This window comes from Miniopterus schreibersii (assembly GCF_964146895.1).
Source record: "Miniopterus schreibersii genome assembly, chromosome: 16".
NCBI classification, from domain to species: Eukaryota; Metazoa; Chordata; class Mammalia; order Chiroptera; family Miniopteridae; genus Miniopterus; species Miniopterus schreibersii.
In genome coordinates, this window is record NC_138116.1 from 20,350,263 (window position 1) to 20,373,633 (window position 23,371).

Here is a 23,371-nt window from a genome sequence, read left to right on the forward strand (position 1 = left end):
GGGGGGGGGGTTGGTGGAAGACGAAGCCAGGGAAAGACAGGGTCAGATCACACAGGACCCCAAAAGCCTCCTTATGGAGTTTTGTCTTTAGCCTAAGAACAATGGGAAACCATGAAGCATTATAATAACCAGCTATTGGACAAACTTCCATTTTAAAAAGGTCTCTCTGGCTGCAGGACTCATAGCAGACCCTTGATCCCCTTCAATGCACCCTCAGGTACCAAAGTTGCTAAGTTCTGCTGGTTGCTCCTTCCTCATTACCTCTTGCATTGCTAAACACCTCACATGGGCTGGTGGTAAGGGTTTCCTAACTGATCTCCCTGCCACCAGTCTGACCTCCTCTCTACAACAAGCTTGATCTTGTTTGATCTTCACCATATGTCTGCAAGTAAGCAAAGCAGCAATTCTTATTCCTATTTTGCAGATGAGAAAACTGTGGTGCTATGGAGCTCGCTCATACAGGCTCGTGAGACCAATTATTAAAATTTCAGGAATCCTGCAAGCCAGTTGTTAAACACAGCCACTGTTTAAATTATACAAGTGATATTAAAAACAAAGGTAATAAATTCTCAAAACTCATCACTTCCTAATGATTTTACTATTATTAGTTATCTATGCTCTTGGGATTATGTTGTTGTTATCTGCACGATGAAACTATTACATAATGGTATGCTACTGCTCATCTCTTTCTAATTCTGTTCTGTAAAGCCAGGTCGGTAGATTGAAATCAGCCATGATGGGAGTATTTACACAACGGAAATTGGAAAACCATACAAATTTAGTGTTTTATTGCTTATCTGGGCTTAAGAAAGTGATGAAGAAAATGTTAATAATTCAGATTTAAGTTTAATGTGTTATGTCTGCATCCATTACATTGTGAATAGAACAAAAATTGCAGACATATTCAGCATTTGAAAACTGTGTTCCGATTCAGCAAAGAAGTCACTTCCATAATTGACAGTTAAGACTGTCTTTGTTTTTTTTTACTTTCCTTTTACATTGACATAGAGGAAAATATTAACCAACATTCACTCCTTGGTCAACTGAAACCACAGGGCTACCCTTCAAGAGCTTGGCAAAAATCAATGAAAGCATTTTGTGAGAACCAATTGGTTACAAGTAATTTGCAACTGCATATTATTATTTTTTGTAAATTGTGTGCTACGCATCTTTTACATCTGTAAAATTTATGATTAACTTAGGTACCTATACAAAAAATGCATACATCGTCTTTCCCCCCCCCCCGAGCGCCAGCTGTTCAACACTGATCAGCACACCTGAGTCTTAGGACACGTTATTCACGTGTCATTACGTAAATATTTACTAGATGCCAGGAGTGACACACTCAATGTCAGTGAAGAAATGACTCCGCCTCGGTCACACGTCGCTAGCGGCATAGGCAGGACCTGAACCAGAGTTACTCCCAAGGCCAGCAGCTCTCCGCCAGGATCACACCGAGTCCCAGGTCCACCCGACCGGGAGCAGGGGCTTCAGCCAGAACGCCCGGGAAGTGAAAAGCAAGAGTCGGGACCGGAGACCAACAGCCAGGCGAGAAGCAGCTCACGGCCAATAGCGGACCGGGCCGCGCGCAACGTCACGCTCCCCGGAGGCCGGCGCAAGCACGCCCTGGGGGAAAGAGGCGTGGCCACAGCCTCCCGGAAATGACGCCATCCGGGGGCGGTCCTCCGTGGCGGCTGCGCGCGTCCTGGGCTCGCGCTAGGCTCCGCGCGTCCCCCGTCCCCCGCCCCCCTCTATGAGGCAGAGGCCGCGACGGCCGTTAGCGCTGTCGCTCCGGGGCCCGCGGCGGGCGGGGCTCCGGCGGGGCCCGGCCTAGTCCCCACCCCAGCCCGGCTCCCTGCCGCCCGCCCTCCTTCCCTCTCCCCGATGCAGGGGGCCGAGCTCCGGGATGGCGAGGCGGCGGCGGCGGCCGCTTCGTACCGCGTCCTGAGCCGCCTGCTCGGCTATGGAGAGGCGGCCCCCGAGCCAGGCCCGCCGCCGCCGCCCCCGGGCCATGGCCCCCCGCCGCCACCCTTCCTTGCGCGGCCCGGTACGCGGGGCTCCCGGCCGCCGCAGCTGATGGTGTTCCGCAACGTGGGTCGGCCGCCGGAGGAGGAGGACGCAGAGGCAGCCCCGGAGCCAGGACCCTCGGAACTGCTATGTCCCCGGCACCGCTGTGCCCTGGACCCCAAGGCCCTGCCCCCGGGGTTGGCGCTCGAGCGGACCTGGGGCCCGGCGGCTGGACTAGAGGCGCAGTTGGCAGCTTTGGGGCTCGGGCATCCGGCGGGGCCGGGGGTCAAGACGGTTGGTGGTTGCTGCCCGTGCCCCCCGCAGCCGCCCCCTGCGCAGCCCCAGCCGCCTGCTGCCGCCCCGCAGGCCGGGGAGGACCCCACGGAAACGAGCGACGCGTTGCTAGTCCTGGAGGGGTTGGAGTCGGAGGCCGAGAGCCTGGAGACTAACAGCTGCTCGGAAGAGGAGCTCAGCAGCCCGGGCCGCGGAGGAGGAGGTAGCCGGCTTCTGCTGCAGCCCCCAGGCCCTGAATTACCCCCGGTGCCCTTTCCGCTGCAGGACTTGGTCCCTCCAGGGCGCTTGAGTAGAGGGGAGCCGCAGCAGCCGCCTCCCCCGCCCCCTCCTCCTCCTGGGCCCCTCCGGCCACTCGCGGGCCCATCTCTGAAGGGCTCTCTCAAAATCCGCCTCAGCCGCCTCTTTCGCACGAAGAGCTGCACCGGTGGCTCCGGTGGCGTGTGTGGGGCCGGCAAGAGGCCTTCTGGAGAGCTGGCCGCTTCAGCTGCGAGCCTGACAGACGTGGGAGGCTCTGCCGGCCGGGAGCTGGACGCAGGGAGGTGAGACCAGCTGCGGACTGACTTCCCTTTTTTGCTTTATTTCCCTTTTATTTTAACAAGATCCTGACAATTCTTGTGATATGGTCTTCATAAAGAGGCAAAGAATTGGGGCTAAAGGTGGTGACATCGTTCATTAGCGTCAGAGCTAATTATGGGAAACTGCTTTCACTCAGTTCATTCCCCTTGACACTTCTCAGTTGGTGAGCATCTCTAGTTCTGAGATTATTTGAAACCATGCCCCCATCCCTACCCTGGCCCAGCTTTTAAAGTTTTCCCAAGGTGCCTGTCTACCATTAACTCACTCAAGGAGGTTGCTGGAAATGTTTGTCCTTTGGGACAAAAAGTTGATGTTGCATTTTGACCACTTTGCTTATTACTCTTTCTGTGTACCAGCACCCCACCCCCTTCACACTCATGCATCCAAATGATGTGCCGAGTTGTAGGCCCACAATTAACTGGGCCTCTTAATTCCAAGTTTTCATGTTTTCCTGGTTGGTCTCTTAGATGTACTTGGTATGTCAAGCCTGTGTGCTGACCACTGTCAGTGGGAATAGAAAATAGCTTTGCTCTCAAGCCCCTCCCATGTGAGAATTCTAAGTATAAAGTATAGACATTAATTGGTGTATGAGTTCTAGGCCAGTTGATGAAACTTCCAAACTTAAGAGTTTTTTCCTGCATTTCTGAAGGGTGGACTGCTCTCTAACATTCAGTATATTGGTTTAGAAAGCTGTCAGCTTTTGTGTCAATGAAATGAGACTTGCCTTGTGGTAACTGCCATTGTGGTTTGTGCTGCTAAGTAGATTCTAAGAAAGATTGGAATTGGTTTTGGTGCAGCTCATGTGATGGAATCTTGAGACACACTGGCAGCCACAACCCAAGGCTGAAGAACAGGTAGGGGAATAGATTGAGAACTTTGTGCACCAGAATCACGTGGGGAGCTTTGGGAAAAGATCAGTATGTCTGAGGGCCCAATTGAATATTTAAAATGCTCCTCAGTTGATCCTGAAGTATGACCTGGACTGGGAACCGCTCATCCATGGACTTCTCTTTTCAAGGGAACTTGGGTACTCTGAAAGTGTGGGGTCACTTTGACTTTGCTGCCCTTTCTGGACAGCTGTGCCAGGGGCTCATCTTGGGGATCAGACCATACCCAAACTCCCTAAAGAAATCAGTAGGTTGATGCATGTTACCCCTTCAGGTAGACCTATGTTTCTGCATTTGCCTCCCAATGAACTTACGCTCAGGTCCTGAAAAGTGTGTGGCTGCTGAAACAGCTTTTTTAGTAGGTGTAGTAGGCTCTGCATCCGATGCTCCACTTAACCCGTATAGATGAAATTTTCATCATATTGGGGGGGGGGGGCGGCGCAGGATCGAAGCTGTGGGTAATGACATAGGATAGATTGCTAATTTTCTTGTGATTTGTCTTGCCTTTGTTCCATATTGACCAGGACTTGGTCTAAGATTCCAGAGACGCTAAAAATGAGGTGTGGCGTGAAATTAGCTGCTCCGTCTAATAGATTAGGAAGAGGAAAAAAGGCATATAACATTATACGGTTTTTTGCCTTTGGAAGCAGAATTTAATGGTCATTGGCTGCTCTGTCACCAACTCTCACGCTAAGCACAATACAGATTTCTGCTGCAGAGCAAATTGGGCTGTAGCTCTGCAAAGCTTAGTTCAGGGCACTGGAGAATTACATTTTTTGGTCCAAGGGCTTTTTCTGATGAATTGGAGAAGAGCTAGGTATTTGTGTATGAATGGTTGGTTGACTGCTGTTAGGAGGCAGCTTGTTGGACAGAGAATGTGAACACCTCGATTCCATTTAGGACTCCAGCATCAGCTGTGGGATGCTGGCCAATTTTGTTTTCTTCATGCTTCTCTTTTTATTCTTCAGTAAATGGGACTGATTCCTGTCTTCTTCCTGTCCTTGTAGGAATGGAGTGAAGACAAGAAAAGTGGAGATGGAATATTTTGTGCTTTTGGAGAAGTAATAAGATTGAACTGATGATTTTTTTATTTTTATTTTTTTATGCTTAGGATTTGGTCCTGTTAGATTTACTTGTTAGCTTTTACACAGCTTACTATGTGCCAGTCTTGCTGGCAGCCTCACAGCTGTGAGAAACTTGGTATGTCTGGCCAGGGTAGTTGTGATTTCTATGGATCTGCACCTCCTAAGTAAGTCCGCTCTGTTGGAAGGAAGAATGAGTTTGGATTTTTAGCTTGTTCTCTTGTGTTGATTGGTAGGACCTGGAAGCTGTGAGAAATCTCAGTCTCTTGCCAGAAGGTATATGCCTTTCTCCTTACCCATGGTTGGAGTCTCTGTAGTTTTTGCTGTATAATTTGGGGCTTTTATAGCAACCTCTGGGCATGATTCTCTTTGGTCTTCTTAAGATCTACCTTTCCCACAGCTATCACTAGAAAGTACTTCTTATAATCATTTTATAAGGTTATCAGCTTCCATATTTTAACATTAAGCAGAACTTCAGTTCCTTTCAGATGCTTTAGAGTGTGCTAAGTGGACCTACCTGGATGTTCTGAGTCTTAAGTCTAGTATGAATTAGCTTAGAGAACTCTTGAAGCAAAGGTTGAAATGGGCTCACCATCTAATCAGGTTTCTGTTGTGGAGAACTGGGCTAGGTCTTTAACACATATGTTGAATTCACAGAACTGGGCTTGATGCCTGTGGGCTTCAGTGTAATATAGAATTGCTATTTCAAGGAAAAACCAGTTAAGTTCCCTTTTCTGTTTCACATATGTTGAGCTGATTGTCTTCCCTTATATTTGGTGAGAAATGGCATTCGATCTGACTTTTTTTGAATGATCACATAATACACACTTGGTTGGAAATGGGGACCTTGTTGATTTTTTTAAGGTTTTTTTTTTTTTCTTTTTCTGAGTTAACAGTTGAGGCTATTACTGTCGATCTTCATAGTTGCAAGGTGGAAAAATGGAGAACAGTTTGCTATCTATTTGTTTGGGCAAAGAGATACAATTCTGGAAATAGAGGCAGGCTGCCTTGGCATCAGTTTGAGACCCTGCTGTTGTGGACAGACTTGGCAGACATGAGCAACCCTTTTCTCTATTTCCTTGGGTCTTCATGTCCAAGGGGGTAGTTTTAAGAAATAGCATGGCATGCTGAGAACAAAATGATTTTATGGTGTGATGAGGAAGTTCTAACTATGTTTGAATTTTGGGTCCATACTCTATTGATCTTTTTAACTATTTTTCACGAAGTGGTTGTGGTTGGCAGCTCTCATTTGGAATGAGCAGCCTGGCTTCAGAAATCTCTATCCATTTGAATCTTGTATCTTTCACTCCTTAATATTTTCTCTGCTAACATCATTCCTAAGGTTTTAGACCTTGGACTACACCTTTTGGCTTTTTCCTGGAAGTTCCCTCCATAGGTTCTTTAGTTGGTTTATGTGGAGTTTTGGATCTGACCTTGCTGCACAGATGTCTGTGTATTGGAACTAAAAATGAACACATGGTTTTTGTGCCTGTAGCACATGAACAGACACTGGCTTATGACGCGTTGGAAATGGCACAGGCTGGCTGACTTGGCACTGTGTGCTTTAGCAGGGGCAGGGGTAACTTGCGGCTGTAAAGCCTGATATTTGGACATTCTTGTTAGTAAGTCACTTTAGAAAAGAACATGTGTAAGTCTTAGGACATCAGTAGAGGAGGTTAATGGACAAGAAAGGGAGGGCATTGCTATTTCATTGTTTATATTTTAAGTTTCACAGAATTGAACAGTGGCCAGTGGTTATATCAGTGTGCTGTGGGCCTTTCTAGTCTAATGCTTTTAACTTTTTTATCGCACAGATCTGTTGCCATACAGTTAGCAATTTGCAGAATGGAAATGGACAGAGGGATTCTTTCTTTGTTACCTGTAGCACAGGCAATGCTTAGCTGATGCAAAGGACTGCTTAGCCTCAAAGAAGACCTTATGCCACCCCTGTCCTGTTCTGCCACCTGAGGCATAGCCCATCAAATCCTACCACACCCCACACCCCAAGTCGTTCTGCTACTCAGATGCATGTGGCCCACTGTCAAAGCTACAGTGGCGTAACTTTGCACCCTAATGCTCATCAAGGTGATCTGGAGATGAATAAAGTAACATAGGAATGTGGTATAGAAAGGTTAGTTAAAAATGTTATCTGTATCATTCATGATGCTCTCCAAAAAACACACAACACACAGCACAGCCAGCTTAGAATGGGCTTTTATCATTTTAAATGTTTCATATATACAAAAGGAGGTGTATAAAGTGTGTGCACTATAATAATAAATGCACACCTAGATACTCATCTCTAAGCGTAGCAGATAGAATGTTATCAGTTACCTTTGAAGACCCCTGTGTATTGCTTCCTGATTACATCTCCACAGCTACTGTAACCACCATCCTCAATTTTATGTTAATCATTCCCTTGCTTTGTTTTTTTATAGTCATCTAGATTGGTCTTTTCATGAGTGACTACCATTAGAATGCTCTCAGGATCCTTGAGACAGAAACTGCTTTGGATTTTTAGTTAGACAGCATCTCCCCGAAGAGAGAAGGAAACACTCATTTATTATTAGCCTTTCAGCCTCTTAGACCTTCTACTTCTCCAAGCTTCCAGCTCTGAGGCCCCCTTATTTGCCAGAAAAAAACCATCCCAGGGCTCTTAAATGGCTCTGCCTGGGTTTAGATTCATATGTATTTCTTTTTCCAGATCCTAGAAACTATGATTTTCTTCTTCAAAATGCTGGGGGCGGGGGAGAAGATGAGGTGGAGTGAGAAGGCCTCCGCAAGCTGTGTGCATTTGGGTACTGCCGTTCTTCAGTACTTGGCACTGAAGAGATTCGTCCCCAGCATGGGCAGATGGCAGAGTAATGCAGCTTCCTTTGAAAACAGGCACATTGCCAAGTGGCTGAGGTGTGAACCCTTTGAAAGGCCAGTGCTTTAGGTTTCTACTTGCTGAGTTTAATGTTGTACCCACAGATATCAAATAAAAATCAGTTTGGAAGATCTTCAGTCTTAAAGTTCATGTCCAGTGGAATTAACTATCCATTCCAGCCCTCTCAAATGTTGGAACCAAGCTGCAGACTGTCACGAGCAACTTTTATAAACAGAGGGACCATGTGTGCTTGTGTCTTGTTTTGATGCAGGCATCTCTCCCATGGGTGCCATGGATGGGGCATTTACAGTAGGCACCATCATTAGACTTCTTAAGTCTCATGGAGGAGATTGCAGAGGGAGTGTGAGATAGGTTGGGAGAGGAAATCTAGCATCTTGGCTATTTCTGAATAAAATCTTTACAGTATGGTTTTGAAACTTTGTTTGAAGTGCGTTCTGAGAATCTTAGATATCTATGTTAAACCATAAATGCGTTAAGATCTTCCAAAATCAAATAATTTTAAATTGGATTTTCTTTGTTTTCCCCCTCCTCCTCCATTGGTGCAGTTGAAGTTTCATTTAGTCCTTTGGGTGAGAGTACTTTTGGAAGGTGAGCCAGCTACAAGACTCAGAGTCAGGCACTCAAATCAGTGGTGGGAGTTCTTTTAAAAGTCTGGTTTGTTGAGGTATGATTTACATACCACCTAAGATTCACCTTTTTTAGGTGTCCAGTTCTATTAATTTTGATAAATACAGTCATCATGGCCTCTACCACAGTCAAGATATAGCATATTTTCATCACCTCCACAAGTCTTTCCCTAGTCGCCAATTCAGTCATCCTAAGGTGAATTTTTTGAACTTAGCACATTTCTAGCCAAAAAGTCTTTGTCGCCGCAGTCTTCAGATTTCTTTCATTTCTCTCTGAAAAGCCAATTGAAATTGGTACAAAGCAAAGTTACCTTTTGTGCATCTTTTCACAGTAGATCTGGGTTTTCTAGCTGGCGCCCTGGGTAGCATCAAGGAGAAGTCATGGGGAGAGCTATGTGACTGGCATTTCAGAGAGGGGAAGGGGCCGTCTCGTTTGGGTGCCAGGCAGAGCCCCTAATTGAGAAAGCCCCCTTGTTAGTTAATGGTTTTAACCCATGGCTTGGGGACATTTGTGCAGAAATCAGAGGTCTTAGTGGTTAAAGATTACATGTGCATCCTGTAGTGCTGGTCTCAAGTCCAGATATGTTCCCTGGCTCACGTTGGGACCTCCTGCTCATAGGGGCACACCCAGAGGGAAAGCTGTTGCTCTGAGATGGCACCTAGTCAGATCAAGAGCCTTTTTCTTAGTTCCCATATGAAAATCAACTGTGCATCTGACTTCCTTCCTCTAGAAATGGACTTGCTAATTACCACTCAAGGTGTTTTACTCTTTTAATGTGCTGGGTGTGGAGAGATCCAAAGGGATTTCTCATTGCTTTGTAGGCTGGTGAATTCTGTAGCCAGATCTATGTAAGGAATTGTCTTAATTATTTTATTCTCCCCCGAAATTTTAGGCTTTATTACAAAAGTGTTGCTGACAATGACCAGGGTTTGCTTTGTTTTTCAGTGCATATGGAATTGAGTATTGTAATGATTTAAACACACCCCGCCCTCTTGTTCTCTCTCTGTGCTTTCTCACCCCCTAGGAAACCCAGGTTGACAAGAACTCAAAGTGCCTTTTCTCCAGTCTCCTTCAGCCCCCTATTCACAGGTAAGGGTGATCTCTTTCTTTTTCTTCTGACATCTGAAAGTAGGAGTGTTCTGAGACCTGTCAGGAAACACTTACAGATGCATCACAGAGGGAGCTTCAGGCATGCCTGCAGTTATTTTCTTCATTCCCTGCCTGCTGGGTTTGGGGTGAGGCTATTTTTATGGTGCGGAATGTGTTCTTGACTTTGGATGCTTTATAGTTTGAGTAGTGACTGCTTGCTGGTAATTAGTTGGCCTGGCAGTTATGCAGTGCTTAGTTCAGGGTCATCACATATAAATTAAAAGGAGGAATTACAAATTTATAGGCTCGCAGTGCATGAAGGACTCTTGAGAAGTCATACAATTCCTGTCCCTGCTGCCAAGGGAGTTCATGGATTATCTAATAAACATGACCCATGGTTATCTGGTCTATTTTTAAAGACTTTGGGCAAAGGGGATTAAATGAACTCTTGTCTTACCCATTTTAGGGGCTAGCAGTTCTTGCAGCTGTTAAGAGTTCTTCGTTGTATCTAATTTAAGTTTATCTTCTTGCAGCAAGGAACACAGTTGCTAAAGTAGAAAAGCGGTTGAATGTCCTTTGGGCAACTGCCTTCTCTTTAATGGAAACTTTTTCAGAGGGAGCCCTTTTGTAATGTCAGTCAGATGTGAAGCTCCTGCTTGAATGAGCTGTATGAAAAGAAGGTCTTCACATGGCCTCAAGTCTCAGAAACTGAGGACTCATTGGTTGTGGCTGAGAAGGCTTTAAAAAAAATCCTAATTTCAAACTCTTTTGGTATTGTGTCTCTCAAAAAGATTGGAAGAATTATGATTAGGGAATAGACATTTCCAGAAGATATTAAGTGGGCTAGTGGGACTCCCCCACCCCCTTACTGCATTTACGGCCATGAGCTGTGAAAACAAGAGTTGGTGCCTATAATAGGCACAGGTGGAGAAGGCGGTCTCTGTGCTTACCCCAAGCCCAGAATTAAAGAATCTTATCCTGTAGTAATATCTCTTTCTAGTTAATAATTGTTTCCTCTCTAATGTAAGGAACACCCACATTTATAGTTTCTGGTTTGGTGTTCTGTTTGATGCAGCCTTAGGTCTTTTGAATTACATATTTTTATTGAGGTGCTACACCTACAATCTGGACCTCTCTGACCCTTCAGGAAGCACACTTGTCTGGGTTTAATGCATTGCTCTGGGCAGCTAGGCTCTCAGTTACTAAGCTATGTGATGAGTCTAGTACATCACATAGAACTTCCAATGATGATTTTTAGAAGAATTTTTCTGCTTATCTTAATAATTAGTGTTCAAGAAATTTATTAAACAAAAACAAAAACCCCCACAAAAACCAAAACTGTGTATTAGATTCTGAAAGCCCAGCTCCTGACCTTTTAGAGACATTGGTCTCTAATAATAAAATCTAGCTGAGGGATTAATTCAGCCTCCTGAATAAAAAAAAGGCGTTGGAAATAACACCCTCAAATTAGAGAAATCCGGAGTTCTGACCTATTTTTGGCTGTTAACCTTAGTTAATAAAATACCCTTCATCTTCTGGTGACTCATTGGAGAGAGAGTAGATAGGGCTGGGTGGCAAGAAGGAGTGCAGCCTGGCTGGACGTGGCTCAGCGGTTGAGCATCAACCTAGGATCCAGGAGACCACGGTTCAATTCCTGGTCAGGGCACATGCCTGGGTTATGGGCTCAATCCCCAGTCGGGGGCCTGCAGGAGGCAGCCGATCAATGACTCTCTCACCATTGATGTTTCTCTCTCTCTCTCTCCCTCTCCCTTCCTCTGTCTAAAATCAATAAAGATATATTTCCAAAAAAAAGAAGGAATGCATATGGCAGAGAACAGAACTGCATGACATGCCGGGAAGTAAAGAGAAACCACAGGCTACTTGCCCCTCTTCACTCCCCACTGAGAAGCTTCCAGTAAGCCTACCTGACTCTTGGCTGACTGTGAAAGTAGTTAATTATTAGGGTTGTAAATGCACCTTTCAACCTTTGTAGCCTCAGCTATTAGGAATTAGTTGATATCTGAAATGGGTTCTCAGAGTGAATATTCTGAAAACTCTAGACATGGAAAGCCATTTAGGAAGAAGTTGGGACTAACTTTGGAATCTTTATTTGTATTCAATGTACCATGCAGTTCTTACTTTTTTTCTGGCACTTGCTTTCTATGTTCATTTGGGCTGGTAACAAGCTGCCTGCTTGCTCCCTAGGGCAGAAATTGGTATACAAGTCTGTAAAAATAAATGGTGTGGTTTCCATTTGAGTAAAGAAGACCACTTGGTCAAGGTTATATTGTCAGTGGCAGAACCACAATTAGTTGTCTTTTCCACTGTCGAGGCCATGTTTTTGTCCTAAAGGATCCTTGACCATTAACAGGGCAGAGAAATGGTAGAATTTAAAATTGACTTCCCAGGTGTTTGGGGGGTGATTTCAGCCCTGGGAGTATTAGATTTTGAGCTTTTTAAGAGCCATGGACCTCTAACCTCCCTTGCTTGCCCTTCGCTTTCCTTTGCTCTGGCTTCAGCTTTGGGCATGGTGCTCTATAACATGCTTGCTCCATGAATCCTTCAGGTGAAACAGTGTCGCTTGTGGATGTGGACATCTCTCAGCGGGGCCTGACCTCTCCACACCCTCCAACTCCCCCTCCTCCTCCGAGAAGAAGCCTCAGCCTCCTAGGTATAGTCTCCTCTACTCTTTGCCTTCTTGCCCTAGTGGGAGGGGGAGCTCTCCGGACCTGTTGTTCTTTGCCAGGAGCCAAACAAGCTCCTGGGTTTCTAATGATGAACCAATTATTTCCTGTCCCTTTCTCAGCACCCCTACCATCTCCCTAAGCGGTTGAATGGGTCTCTTACCTGCATGCTGTTATAGCATTTACTATCCATATGTTGATTAGATCTGCATTTATCTTGCCCTGAATCTACCTACAGCTAGAGGGCTGCTTTAGAAATATCCTCACTTTCCCTGCTTTCAAGCAGAGGAAACCAGATTAAGATGGTTGTTGCCCTCTGTGCAAAAAGACAGGGTGAAGGTTGGGCCATCTTGCCCCAGAGGGCAGCGTGATGCTCCTTCTCCCTCTCCGCTGCTTCACCTTGCTCAGTCTGTGCTCATATTTCTGAACCTCTTGCTTTTGTTCTCTCTTCTAGATGATATCAGTGGGACGCTGCCTACATCTGTCCTTGTGGCTCCGATGGGGTCTTCCCTGCAGTCTTTCCCCCTACCTCCGCCTCCTCCACCCCATGCCCCAGGTTAGCTTAGCTTAGAGGCAAGATTTGTAAGAGTTGGGAGTACAAAGTGATAAACTTTTGAAGGATGGGAGAAATCTGTTTATGAAAATACAGAACTTATGGGAAAGCTTAAATTTTATCCCCTTGACTAGACCAGAACTCCTTGGAAATGAGGCCAAGAACTAATTTTTCTAACTTGTTTTATTTATGGAGTTGAATCTGATTTTTGTTAGAGATAAAAGACTATTGAATTTTTTCATCTTTTTGCTGCTGAGACTGTTTTTTTAATCCTTGAGTAGACATCACTGAGGAAACTACTGTAATTTCAGGACAGTGAGGAGGTTTAATATGTTGCTGGTTTTCAAAGTTCTGTGGTTTTTTTAAGCTTTTAGTATTGACTGCAGCCTTGTAAATAAGTAGCAAGCATTTAGTAGCCCATACCTGCTTTGCCAGCCTCCGGTACCCAAGGAATAAAATGAATGAAATCGGCATTCTTTTCTGCTTGCCTGGCAAAATCGTTACACTTCCTGGGCAAGTAAGCGAGTCACTATTTCCAAGGCTGCTTTACCGGCACTTCACCTCGAGGTGGGAGAAGTTGGAATCGCTCTAGGCTGGTGAAGGCCCTGAAGTAGTCACCTTAGTCAGGTTAGTGAGCAGCTCCCCCCCTTCCTGGGGTTCAGTGCCCCCACCCATCCTTCACAGCTTACACAAGCCCACACAGCTTTTTGTTCCAGCCCATTCAGCTCTTTCCCACTGCTTTGGCTTTCACCCTTTCCAGCTTAGCTTCTAATGCCTTGCCCCTCTTCAGTTAGCATCTCTGTTTTGGGGGGAGGGTCTACTTGTGGTTGGGAGCATTGAGGATAACCAAGTCACCACCACTCTCTTGCCCTGCAGATGCATTTCCGCGGATTGCTCCCATCCGAGCAGCTGAATCCCTGCATAGCCAGCCCCCCCAACACCTCCAGTGTCCTCTCTACCGGCCGGACTCAAGCAGCTTTGCAGCCAGCCTTCGAGAGTTGGAGAAGGTAGGTGGCACCTGAACACTGGAGGCTCACCTCCTCTCCCACTTCCTAATTCTGCATCTGGCTCTCCTTTTATTATTTTTAGAGGAAAAGTTGTTTTCTTGTCTCTACAATGACAAAACAATATGCTACTATTATCAGTTCCATAAAAGATGTTGTAAAATTGAATCTTGGGGAAATGTTTATGTAGTCTGAGCTGATTTTGGTAGATTTACTCACACGGGTCCCTCTCCTCCTCATAGGGCCTTGGCAATGGCATTGTAGAAATCTTCTGTTACTTTGGAGGACTAGAAGTATAGTGAGCCCAATGTTATTGCTAATGGTTGAGACACTCTTACAGCTTTTCCCTCCTGGAATGTTTTGGAAATGAGGGGTTCTCCTGTGATAAGATATATTGTGCTGAACACTTTAACATTTCAGTTCCGTTAACCACTTGACCGCTTTTTATCTTTGATAGTGTGGTTGGTATTGGGGACCAATGAATTGGGAAGATGCAGAGATGAAGCTGAAAGGGAAGCCAGATGGTTCTTTCCTGGTACGAGACAGCTCTGATCCTCGTTACATCCTGAGCCTCAGTTTTCGATCCCAGGGTATCACCCACCACACTAGAATGGAGCACTACAGAGGTAAGAGGTGCTAGTGTTGGAGGGAACCTTTCTCTGCCTTTGCTATTTGACTTTTCATAGGAAGGAGTCATAGAAGTAGAATTGTGAATAGGAGCAAAGAGCTCACAGATTCAGTTGAATGCTGACATGGCACTGGTTTCAGTCACTAGAAGAAAAATTGGCAGGGGTAGGGAAGAGAGCAAGGGCTCCATTTAAAAGTATTCTCAACATCTTGCTTCCTAAATAGGAGGGCCTGAACAAAACTGTTCAACAGAACAAAGCCAATAACTCTCTTGGTAGGAGGAAGAAATAACCTAGACAAATTCTCCCAAACTTTGTTTGTAATTAAACTTAACATCTAGAGATACTTTCTATTAAATCAGATAGACAAAGAGGAGAATTTAATGTTGATCCTGGACTGTTCTGTTCTGAATTTCTTTGCCTGACAGTCACATCAGCTTTTCTGCCAGTCAGCATGGTGATGATAATTCTCTCTTGGTCAGCTTTGCAGTCTCTTAGGAAGTAGTCATCAGAACTCCGAGAGTTTGCAAAATCAATATGCTTTAGACTGTCTGCCTGCCTCCCTCTGTGGTCACGTTGTGTTTAATGTTGCCGTCATGTCTAGAAGATGACTTGTTAAACACCACTGTCTGGATTGACTTTGCAGCAGTGCATTCTGTACTTGACTTGGGCCAGAAACTTGTGATGGTCATTGGTGGTAGGGCTGGATAATACGTCATTTGTTGAAATACCTGCATATGCTATAAATTTTAAAAGTGTAGAGAACTTTTGGAAATTTTGGGGACTTGCCCTTCCCATCCCTCACACTCTTCCCACATGTGATAACCTTAAATGAGTTGTATTAGACATTCATCTCAAATAAGAGTCTCTTTCATGCTCTTCTGAGGCACCACCATGTCTTTCTGCTCTCAACCATGTTCTGCTGGATTTATTTGGTTTGCTTCTCTTGTGAGTCAGAAAGTAGCTGTTAAAGAGCGTAGCTTTGTCCATGGTTTCCTCTGCCTCCACCTTTGCCTTAGAGATACATGAAGAGAAAGGAACTTCAGTCCAAAGACCTGAGAATTAGTTAGAAAACTGTGAGGTAGACTGCTGCCTGTTTTCCTGCTGTTCCTAAAAGAAAAAAACCAAACAAACAAATGCAAAACAAAGCATTTCAGAGTGAAGTATTTTTATAAGCCTATTAAAGTAAATGACTAGGCCATGGGAATGATGAATAAATGCTTGACCTCTAGGTTCCTGATAGGTGAGATGCCAGGAATGAGAGAGCTTTTTCAAATGGTTCTCCAGTTACTTTTTGTTCAAAGGGACTTTTCTTCCTTGAATAAATGGAATTTTTAATAGAAGCCTTGAGGGCCTTTCAGTTGCCAGTTTGCAAAGGAGCATTTGTCTTCCTCTTTTTAAGTGATACTGTAAGAGTAGCTATAGAGACTCAGATCTGCAGTTCTCTTGAGTGATTTAGTATCCCCTTTGTGGATGATTCTTTTAGATTTAGAGCTTTAGTTTTGAGGGGGTTTTATTGTTTTTTGAAGTCATGGGAGTTCAGATTCTCTTTTACTTTTGGGATCCTGAAGTTTGGGGTGGGATCTTTGTAACATGTTGGGGTCTGGAATTTAATTTTATTATTATTATTTTTAATCCTCACTGGAGGATATTTTTTCTATTGGTTTTCAGAGACAGTGGAAAGGAGAGAGAGAGAGAAGCATCGATGTGAGAGAGAGACACATCAATTGGTTGCCTCCTTCATGTGCCCCAATCAGGGTTGGGGATCGAGCCTGTAACCGAGGTACGTGCCCTTGGTCGGAATTGAACCCGGGACCCTTCAGTCCATAGGCTGACTGTCTACTCAGCCAAACTGGCTAGGGTGGGGCCTGGAATTTTAGAAGTTAAAGAAAGGACATAGAGTTTGATTTTTTTGTGCCCAATACATACATGAATGGGTAATACCCACAAAGCCACTCTTCTTGTCTTTCTTCGACTGTCTCATGAATACTTGAAGACTTAGATCTTCTTGAGGGGAATGTCATTTGAACTAGCTTTTGCTATGGCAATCTTTGTTTAAAATTTTTCAATTACAGTTGACATTCAATATTAGTTTCAAATGTACGGCATAATGATTATACATTTATATAACTTATAAAGTGATCCCCAATAAGTCTAGTACCCACCTGACACCATACATAGTATTACTACGTGTATATATATTTTTAATCCTCACCCGAGGACATGCTTAGAGAGAGGAAGGGAGAGGCAGAGAAACGTCAGTTGGCTGCTCTCTGTATGCTCCCCGACCAGGTATCAAACCCACAACCCAGGCATGTGCCCTGACAGGGAATTGAACTGGCAACCCTTCGGTGCACAGGATGACGCTTAACCACTGAGCCACTCTAGGTGGGCATATTACAATATTTTTGACTATATTCCCTGTGCTGTACTTTACAGGCCGTGATTATTTATAACTACCAGTTTGTATTTCCTTTTTTTTTTTTTTAACCCTCACCTGAGGATATGTTTTTACTGATTTTTTTTTTTAGAGAGAGAGAGAAACATCAACGTGAGAGAGAAACATTGATCAGTTGCCTCCCATGAGGACCCCAACTGGGGATCAAACCCTCAATCTAGGTATGTATCCTGACCAGAAATCAAATCCCACAACCTTTTGGTGTATGAGATGATGCTCCAGCAAACTGAGCCACTCGGCCTGGGCCAATCTGTACTTCTTAATCCCTTCACCTCTTTCATCCAGCCTCCCAGTCCCCCTTCCCTCTGGGAGCCATCAATTTGTTCTCTATCTATGAGTATGCTTCTATTTTGCATTTCCATTTATTTTGTTCTTTAGATTCCACATATATGTGAAATCATGTGGTATTTGTCTTTCTCTGACTTATTTCACTTGGCATAATACCTTCTTGGTCCATCCATGCTGTTGCAAATGGTAAGATTTCATTCCTTTTTATGGCTGAGTAATATTCCATTGTATATATGTACCAGTGTTTCTATCCACTCGTCTATTGATGGGCACTTGGGTTGCTTCCATATCTTAGCTATTATAAATAAAGCTCCACTGAACATAAGGGTGCATATATTCTCCCGGATTAGTGTTTTTGGTTTCTTCGGATATATACCCAGAAGTGGAATCTCTGGGTTATAAGGCAGTTGTATTTTTAATTTTTTTGAGGAACCGCCATACTGTTTATCATAGTGGCTGCACCAATCAGCATTCCTACCAACAGTGCACAAGGGTTGCGTTTTCTCCACATCTTCGTCAACACTTGTTGTTTGTGGATTTATTGAAGGTAGCCATTCTGACAGGTGTGAGGTGATACCTCATTGTGGTTTAATTTGCATTTCTCTGATGATTAGTGACATTGAGCAACTTTTCATATGTCTGTTGGCCATCTGTATGTCCTCTTTGGAGAAGTGTCTATTCAGGTCTTCTGCCCACTTTTTAATTGGATTGTTTGAGGTTTTTTGGTGTTGAGGTGTATGAGTTCTTTATAAATTTTGGATATGAATCCATTATCGGATGTATCATTGGTGGATATCTTCTCCCAGTCAGTAAGTTGTCTTTTTGTGTTGTTGGTTTCCTTTGCTGTGCAAAAACTTTTTCACCGATTTGTTTATTTTTTCTTTTGTTTTCCTTGCCTGAGGAGATAAATCAGAAAAAAATATTGCTAAGAGAAATTTGACAAAGTATTTTTATATCTTTTTTTGTGACTTGAATTTATTATTTACTTTAACAAAAGGCTTGTAAGACCTAATTTATGTCTTATTAAAGGATTTATCTTTCTTGTCATTAATTCTAGAACAAGCAGGAACAGGTGGCTTCAAGGACCTTTGTCTGACTCAGCTTGCCCATAAAACCTTGCCCTCCAAAAAGTGAGAATCATAAAAATGTGCAAACCAGTCTCCCAGATCTTTTAAAAATGTTTAACATTTTTACCTCTTCTTAATTTTCCATGGCAGGAACATTTAGCCTGTGGTGTCATCCCAAGTTTGAGGATCGCTGTCAGTCAGTGGTGGAGTTCATTAAGAGAGCCATCATGCATTCCAAGAATGGAAAATTTCTCTATTTCTTGAGATCCAGGGTTCCAGGTAAGGCTGTAGTTATTATAAAATTATTTAGCTTACTTGGGTATGGTCCAGTATAGTATCAAAATGCACCCTCCAAAAAAAGGCCACACTTGCTTAAAGCTTTTTATCCTGGCTCTTATAGGAAATACTCATTCTAGAGTCCAGTGGTTAATCCCCTCCCCTTGTACATTAAGAGAAGGAATCGTCTTCTCTGACCACATGAATGAGAAAAATTGATCCTTCCTCTGGATATCCAGGCATCATGTGAATATTTTACTCTCAGAGATGTCTCCTTGTCCCTGATCCAGGCATCTTATACTTACCTGTAAAACAGAGATGAGAACTTTCAGGTCATTTCCACTGGAACAGGGAAGGTAAAAGAGTTCACTACAAAAGCAATGGTGAGCGTCAAGGAGGCTGAATTCTGTGGCATTCCGCTCTAGATTTTGTCCATGTCATACTAAAATTTCTGTTAAAGATTAGATAGTTTTTGTTGTGTCTTGTATCCCTACCAGTGTTGAATACAAAAACTTCTCTCCACCTGGGAGCACTAGGCAGTTCCCACCTTTGCTGGTGTGATTATATGGTCTTCCTGCCCACTAAGTAGGGAGGTATCTGTATAATAGCTGTTGGAGAGGGAGAAGGGTTTGGAGGAATCTGCTTTAAACTACTGGGAAAAGTAAAATGACAGACAAATTAATCGAGGCATTTGTAAGATAAAAACAACTTAAAATGAGAATGTCATGCTTTTCCATTGAATCAAATTAAGATTTTTAAACAAACAGTGCCAAGAAATTGCTCTGAAATGAAGTTTCATGGGAGCCTCGGGCAGAACATCAGTAACAGGTCTGAGCTAGGTTACAGGAATGTGTTTTATAATCTTGGTGATTTAAATAAGGCATGACAGGATTCGAACTGTATTAATTCTCACTTCATTTAGTATTTGCCTCAGTGCTGTCAGCACAGTTGGGTCTAAGGCAGTTGACTTGATTAAAGGGAAAAGTTAGAATTCCTTTCTTGTAGGAATTGACTTTGCTTAGCAATTTTTAAAGTTTGTATTTTTGGGGAGTTTTTATTTAATAAACATTTATTTTGTATCTCAGTATCAAAAATAAGCCACAATTCTGCCTTTAGAAAGCTTGTAGCCTCAAAGTGGGACTAGGTGGAAAGGTAAAGGTAATAGCACATGTTAAATTCAATACGAGGCATAGCAGTGATCAACAAGGGCAGGCTAGTAAACTCTGTGGGTGAGCCAGGGAACCCTCTCAAAGGATTCTGGAGTCTGGAGCATGTATCTACTTGTAGAGTATTGAGAGACTTCATGGAAACTTGGACTCCTTTAGCTCATTTTATTCCACAATGTGCCCTGTCTGCAGAAATTTTAACTAAGGTTCTTAACATTGTTAATGGCTAGAGAGTATAATAATTGCTACTATTTATTGAGTGCCTTTTATGTGCCAGGTACTTTGTCAGGTTTTTTATTTATCTCTCTCTAAAGTTCTTTAGCTAATAGATTGTTATTTATAGATAAGACTTTTCATATTGTCAGTGAGTAAACTGAGGTTGAGGCTCAAAAGTGAAGTTACTCTACAGGTCACTTAGCTGTAGAGAGAGCCAGAATTTAAAGTTAGCGTGTCCTCAGTTGGGAGAACCTTCATCTGTGAAGGGCATGAAGATAAAATACCTTTTGTTTTTTAATCATACTTGGAATTAACTCGAAGGAAATCAGTCACTTCGTCTTTTGTAACCATCCTTGAGCTTATACTTGTTCAGTGACATGTCTTTGCTATATCCAGAATTTCTCCATTTAGCACTATTTACTATTTTTTAAAATTGATTTTAGAGAGAGAGAAACATCAATTTGTTGTTTCACTTATTGATGCATTCATTGGTTGCTTCTTGTGTATGCCCTGACGGAGGATGGAACCCGCAACCTTGGCATATTGGAACGATGTTCTAACCAACTGAGCTACCCCTATTGACATTTTGGGCGGGATAATTCTGGTCTTCAGGGAACAGTTTGGTGTCGCAGAAAGACCTACATGTTCAGGTATTAGACCTGGAAGAGATTTGTCATCCCTAACTTGGTACTTTTGGGGGGAAGAGAAAATATTGAAATAGCTGGTAGCTGGATTTGTGCCCAGGACCCCTGGCATGAGGACCAGAGGAAAGTTCCTGATGATCCCTGTTCACCTCGCCCTTTCCCTTTCAGCTACACTGGTGTCTTGTCTTGGCTTCATTTCCATTTTCACCTCTTCTGTTAACAAGCTCTGGATGTGAGAGCTCCAATCTTTTGCTAAGTTTGGGGGCAAATGGTAAACTGTCAGGTCGACACCAGGTAATGTCTGAGAATTAACAGGTTTCAAATTTCTATTTATGAACCTAAGGCTAAAAGTAACACAATAAAATAGGCAAGTATATATAGTCATTAAAATTTAAGTAGGTAAACAATCAGATAATTGTATGCTGCACATTATCCTGATCTCTTTAGACACAAGCCCTGCATCTTTGGGAATAAATAATTAGATACATAAGTTACTTTTATCTCTGAAACATCATGTTGAATTTAGCAATATTACAACGAACCCCCAAAAGCTTTCTGTTTGCCATAGATTAATTTACTAAAGAATATTTTAAAAACATATGAGAGAAAGAGTAAATTCAAAGAGGCATTTAAACCCCAAATCATTTTTAAAACCACTTGAGTTTAAATATATTTAAGAGAGAAATCCATGTTTGAATTCTTTTTCTTTTTTTAATGGTGTACGAGTAGTAGAGGGCCTACCACGTGGGTGGAGTGGGGCTGCAGTGCTTCAAATATAAACCGTAGGCTTGAAGGGTAGGAGTGAGAAGGAGAGGACTAGGAGACTGGTCATATCATAAATCAGGGTGTTGACTGTCCTGGAGAACAGCCCTGAGAGCTTCCCTGGGCTAAATCCCTCCTCGGGCAGCAATTGTTTAAGGCAGGACAGCTTTGTGAGCAAGTTCTCTAAGCCAGATAGGCCTCAGTTTCTTCATATGTGAAATGTCTTAAAGTATAGTTTTAAAGACTAAATGAATTAAATGTTTTTAAGATAAACTTACCTGTTTAGTAACAATATAATAGGTATTTTGATTAAAAAAATTTTTTTAAAGAAAGTCAGTTGTCAACGACCATGAAAAGGCTTTGGAAGGCAATCTGCAAACTGTAATTTTTTATTCTTGTGCCTTGAAACAAAATTTTTAAACAATTTGAAATTAAACTCCAAAAATAGAAGATATTTTATTTTCCAACATATTGTGTCTACGGAATTTCTTTTGCTAGGACAATGGCTGAGAACGACTTTCAAAGATTTTGCAACTCAGATTATTTCTGAGAGCAGTTTGCTTATTTACTTTCCATAGCTCCTTTGTTTATTGAAACCAGGATATCTTTGTTCCTTTGAACCTGTTTCAGTGTCCCTGCTGTTCTGGGTGTCTCCATTTTGTGGCACTGACCCTTAGGGGTTGGAATTTCCAACACAGAGCCTGCTGATATTGATGAAACATAAGGGTGTGGGCCTCGCATTGGGCCTGGCTGCCATCAGTCATCAGGCACTTTTCACTGAATAGTACTAATTCCAGCTTGCCCAAGCTACTGTAGTTTTTTTTCTTTTAATAGCATCATCTTTTTTTTCTGTTCCTGTACCCAGCCTAAAATTTCAGAAGCAAGAAGGGTGGTTGGGGGGTAGGAAATAAGAGGTAGCTAACCCTGATTGTCCTGACTTAAAGTAAGTGACAGGAGTTGTAGGCCTGTAAACTTTGATCCCACCTGTTGCCTTCTGCTTACCAGCCTCTCATTTGGAATTTGGTGGGAACCCCTCTGAACAGCCTTTCTGAGTCCTTACCTTCAGCATACTGCTAGATGTGCTGAACAAGTATCCCCATTCCTAGCAGGGATGCCTTTTATTCTTACCCTTCCCTGAGAGCCGCGGGCCTGGGAGTGGCCACTTGGCTCCCAGCACAGTCTCTAGCTTGGCATTTTTCATTGGGCTGTTCTGAAGAGCAAGATTCTCAGCTGTTAAGAGTGATGCTAGGAGGCCCTTGGCTAGGAAGAATAGATTCTCTTGAGTGAAATATGGCAGTGGTGCTTCTGCAAATGGAAATCGGCAGTCCTTTGTGGAAGGAGGCTTTTGCACAGAACACATAGATGAACTATAAAGAAGCCCATTTCCTTTCCCCGGACTCTCTTCATAAGGGCAATCATAGTTAGCTGCAATGTTCCCTCTGAATATTTCTCTTGGTTTTCATTCTTGAAGGACTGCCACCAACTCCAGTCCAGCTGCTCTATCCAGTGTCCCGATTCAGCAATGTCAAATCCCTCCAGCACCTTTGCAGATTCCGAATCCGACAGCTCGTCCGGATAGATCACATCCCGGATCTCCCACTGCCTAAGTACGATGCGGTCTTTAGGGTTGGGGCAGGAAGGAGGGTTACTTACAAATGTTAGTGAGGCCTGCAAGCCAGTTGCACAGACAGAGCCTGGCAGTGTTCACAGGCATCCTCCTCTCACTCCTCTGTGTCCTGGTACCTATCCCCATTGCAGCCAGAAGGGAGGAAGGTGTGTGTATGTCAGCCTCCCTTCTGCAGTCTCTATGAAGGGTGGAGGGAAGGAGACAGAACTATAATAAGTGAGAAAATGGGAATTTTGTTAGGGTAGCAGAGTCTTTGGTATAGTCTCAACCATATAGGAATTGGAAAGAAGGAAGAGTTGAACAAAGGTGGTCTTTCTTTCATAATCTACATAAATGACACCTTGTGTGTATCCCTCTTGTGTGTGTTTTTTACAGACCTCTGATCTCTTATATCCGAAAGTTCTACTACTATGATCCTCAGGAAGAGGTGTACCTGTCTTTAAAGGAAGCGCAGCTCATTTCCAAACAGAAGCAAGAGGTGGAACCATCCACGTAGCGAGGGGCCCTGCTGGTCACCACCGAGGGTATGAGCTCTCTGCCTCTCTGTC

At 43.5% G+C, this 23,371-nt stretch overlaps 1 protein-coding gene across 4 annotated transcripts in view; it reads left to right on the forward strand.

Annotated features, from left to right (window-relative positions):
- The first annotated feature begins 1,795 nt into the window (after window positions 1-1,795).
- SOCS7 (suppressor of cytokine signaling 7) overlaps window positions 1,796-23,371 on the forward strand; it is a 30,470-nt gene continuing 8,894 nt past the window's right edge. Inside the window, exons 1-9 of one of the 4 annotated variants that reach the window (XM_081161228.1) lie at window positions 1,796-2,840; window positions 9,388-9,452; window positions 12,019-12,123; window positions 12,591-12,692; window positions 13,566-13,696; window positions 14,151-14,319; window positions 18,283-18,411; window positions 22,668-22,803; window positions 23,199-23,347. In XM_081161228.1, coding sequence (XP_081017354.1) covers window positions 1,885-2,840; window positions 9,388-9,452; window positions 12,019-12,123; window positions 12,591-12,692; window positions 13,566-13,696; window positions 14,151-14,319; window positions 18,283-18,411; window positions 22,668-22,803; window positions 23,199-23,319 — 1,914 coding nt within the window. In that variant the 5' untranslated portion in view covers window positions 1,796-1,884 and the 3' untranslated portion in view covers window positions 23,320-23,347. Of the gene's footprint in view, window positions 2,841-9,387; window positions 9,453-12,018; window positions 12,124-12,590; window positions 12,693-13,565; window positions 13,697-14,150; window positions 14,320-18,122; window positions 18,196-18,282; window positions 18,412-22,667; window positions 22,804-23,198; window positions 23,348-23,371 lie in introns of those variants that run through there. The other 3 variants (XM_081161229.1, XM_081161231.1, XM_081161230.1) reach the window with 3 other exon arrangements.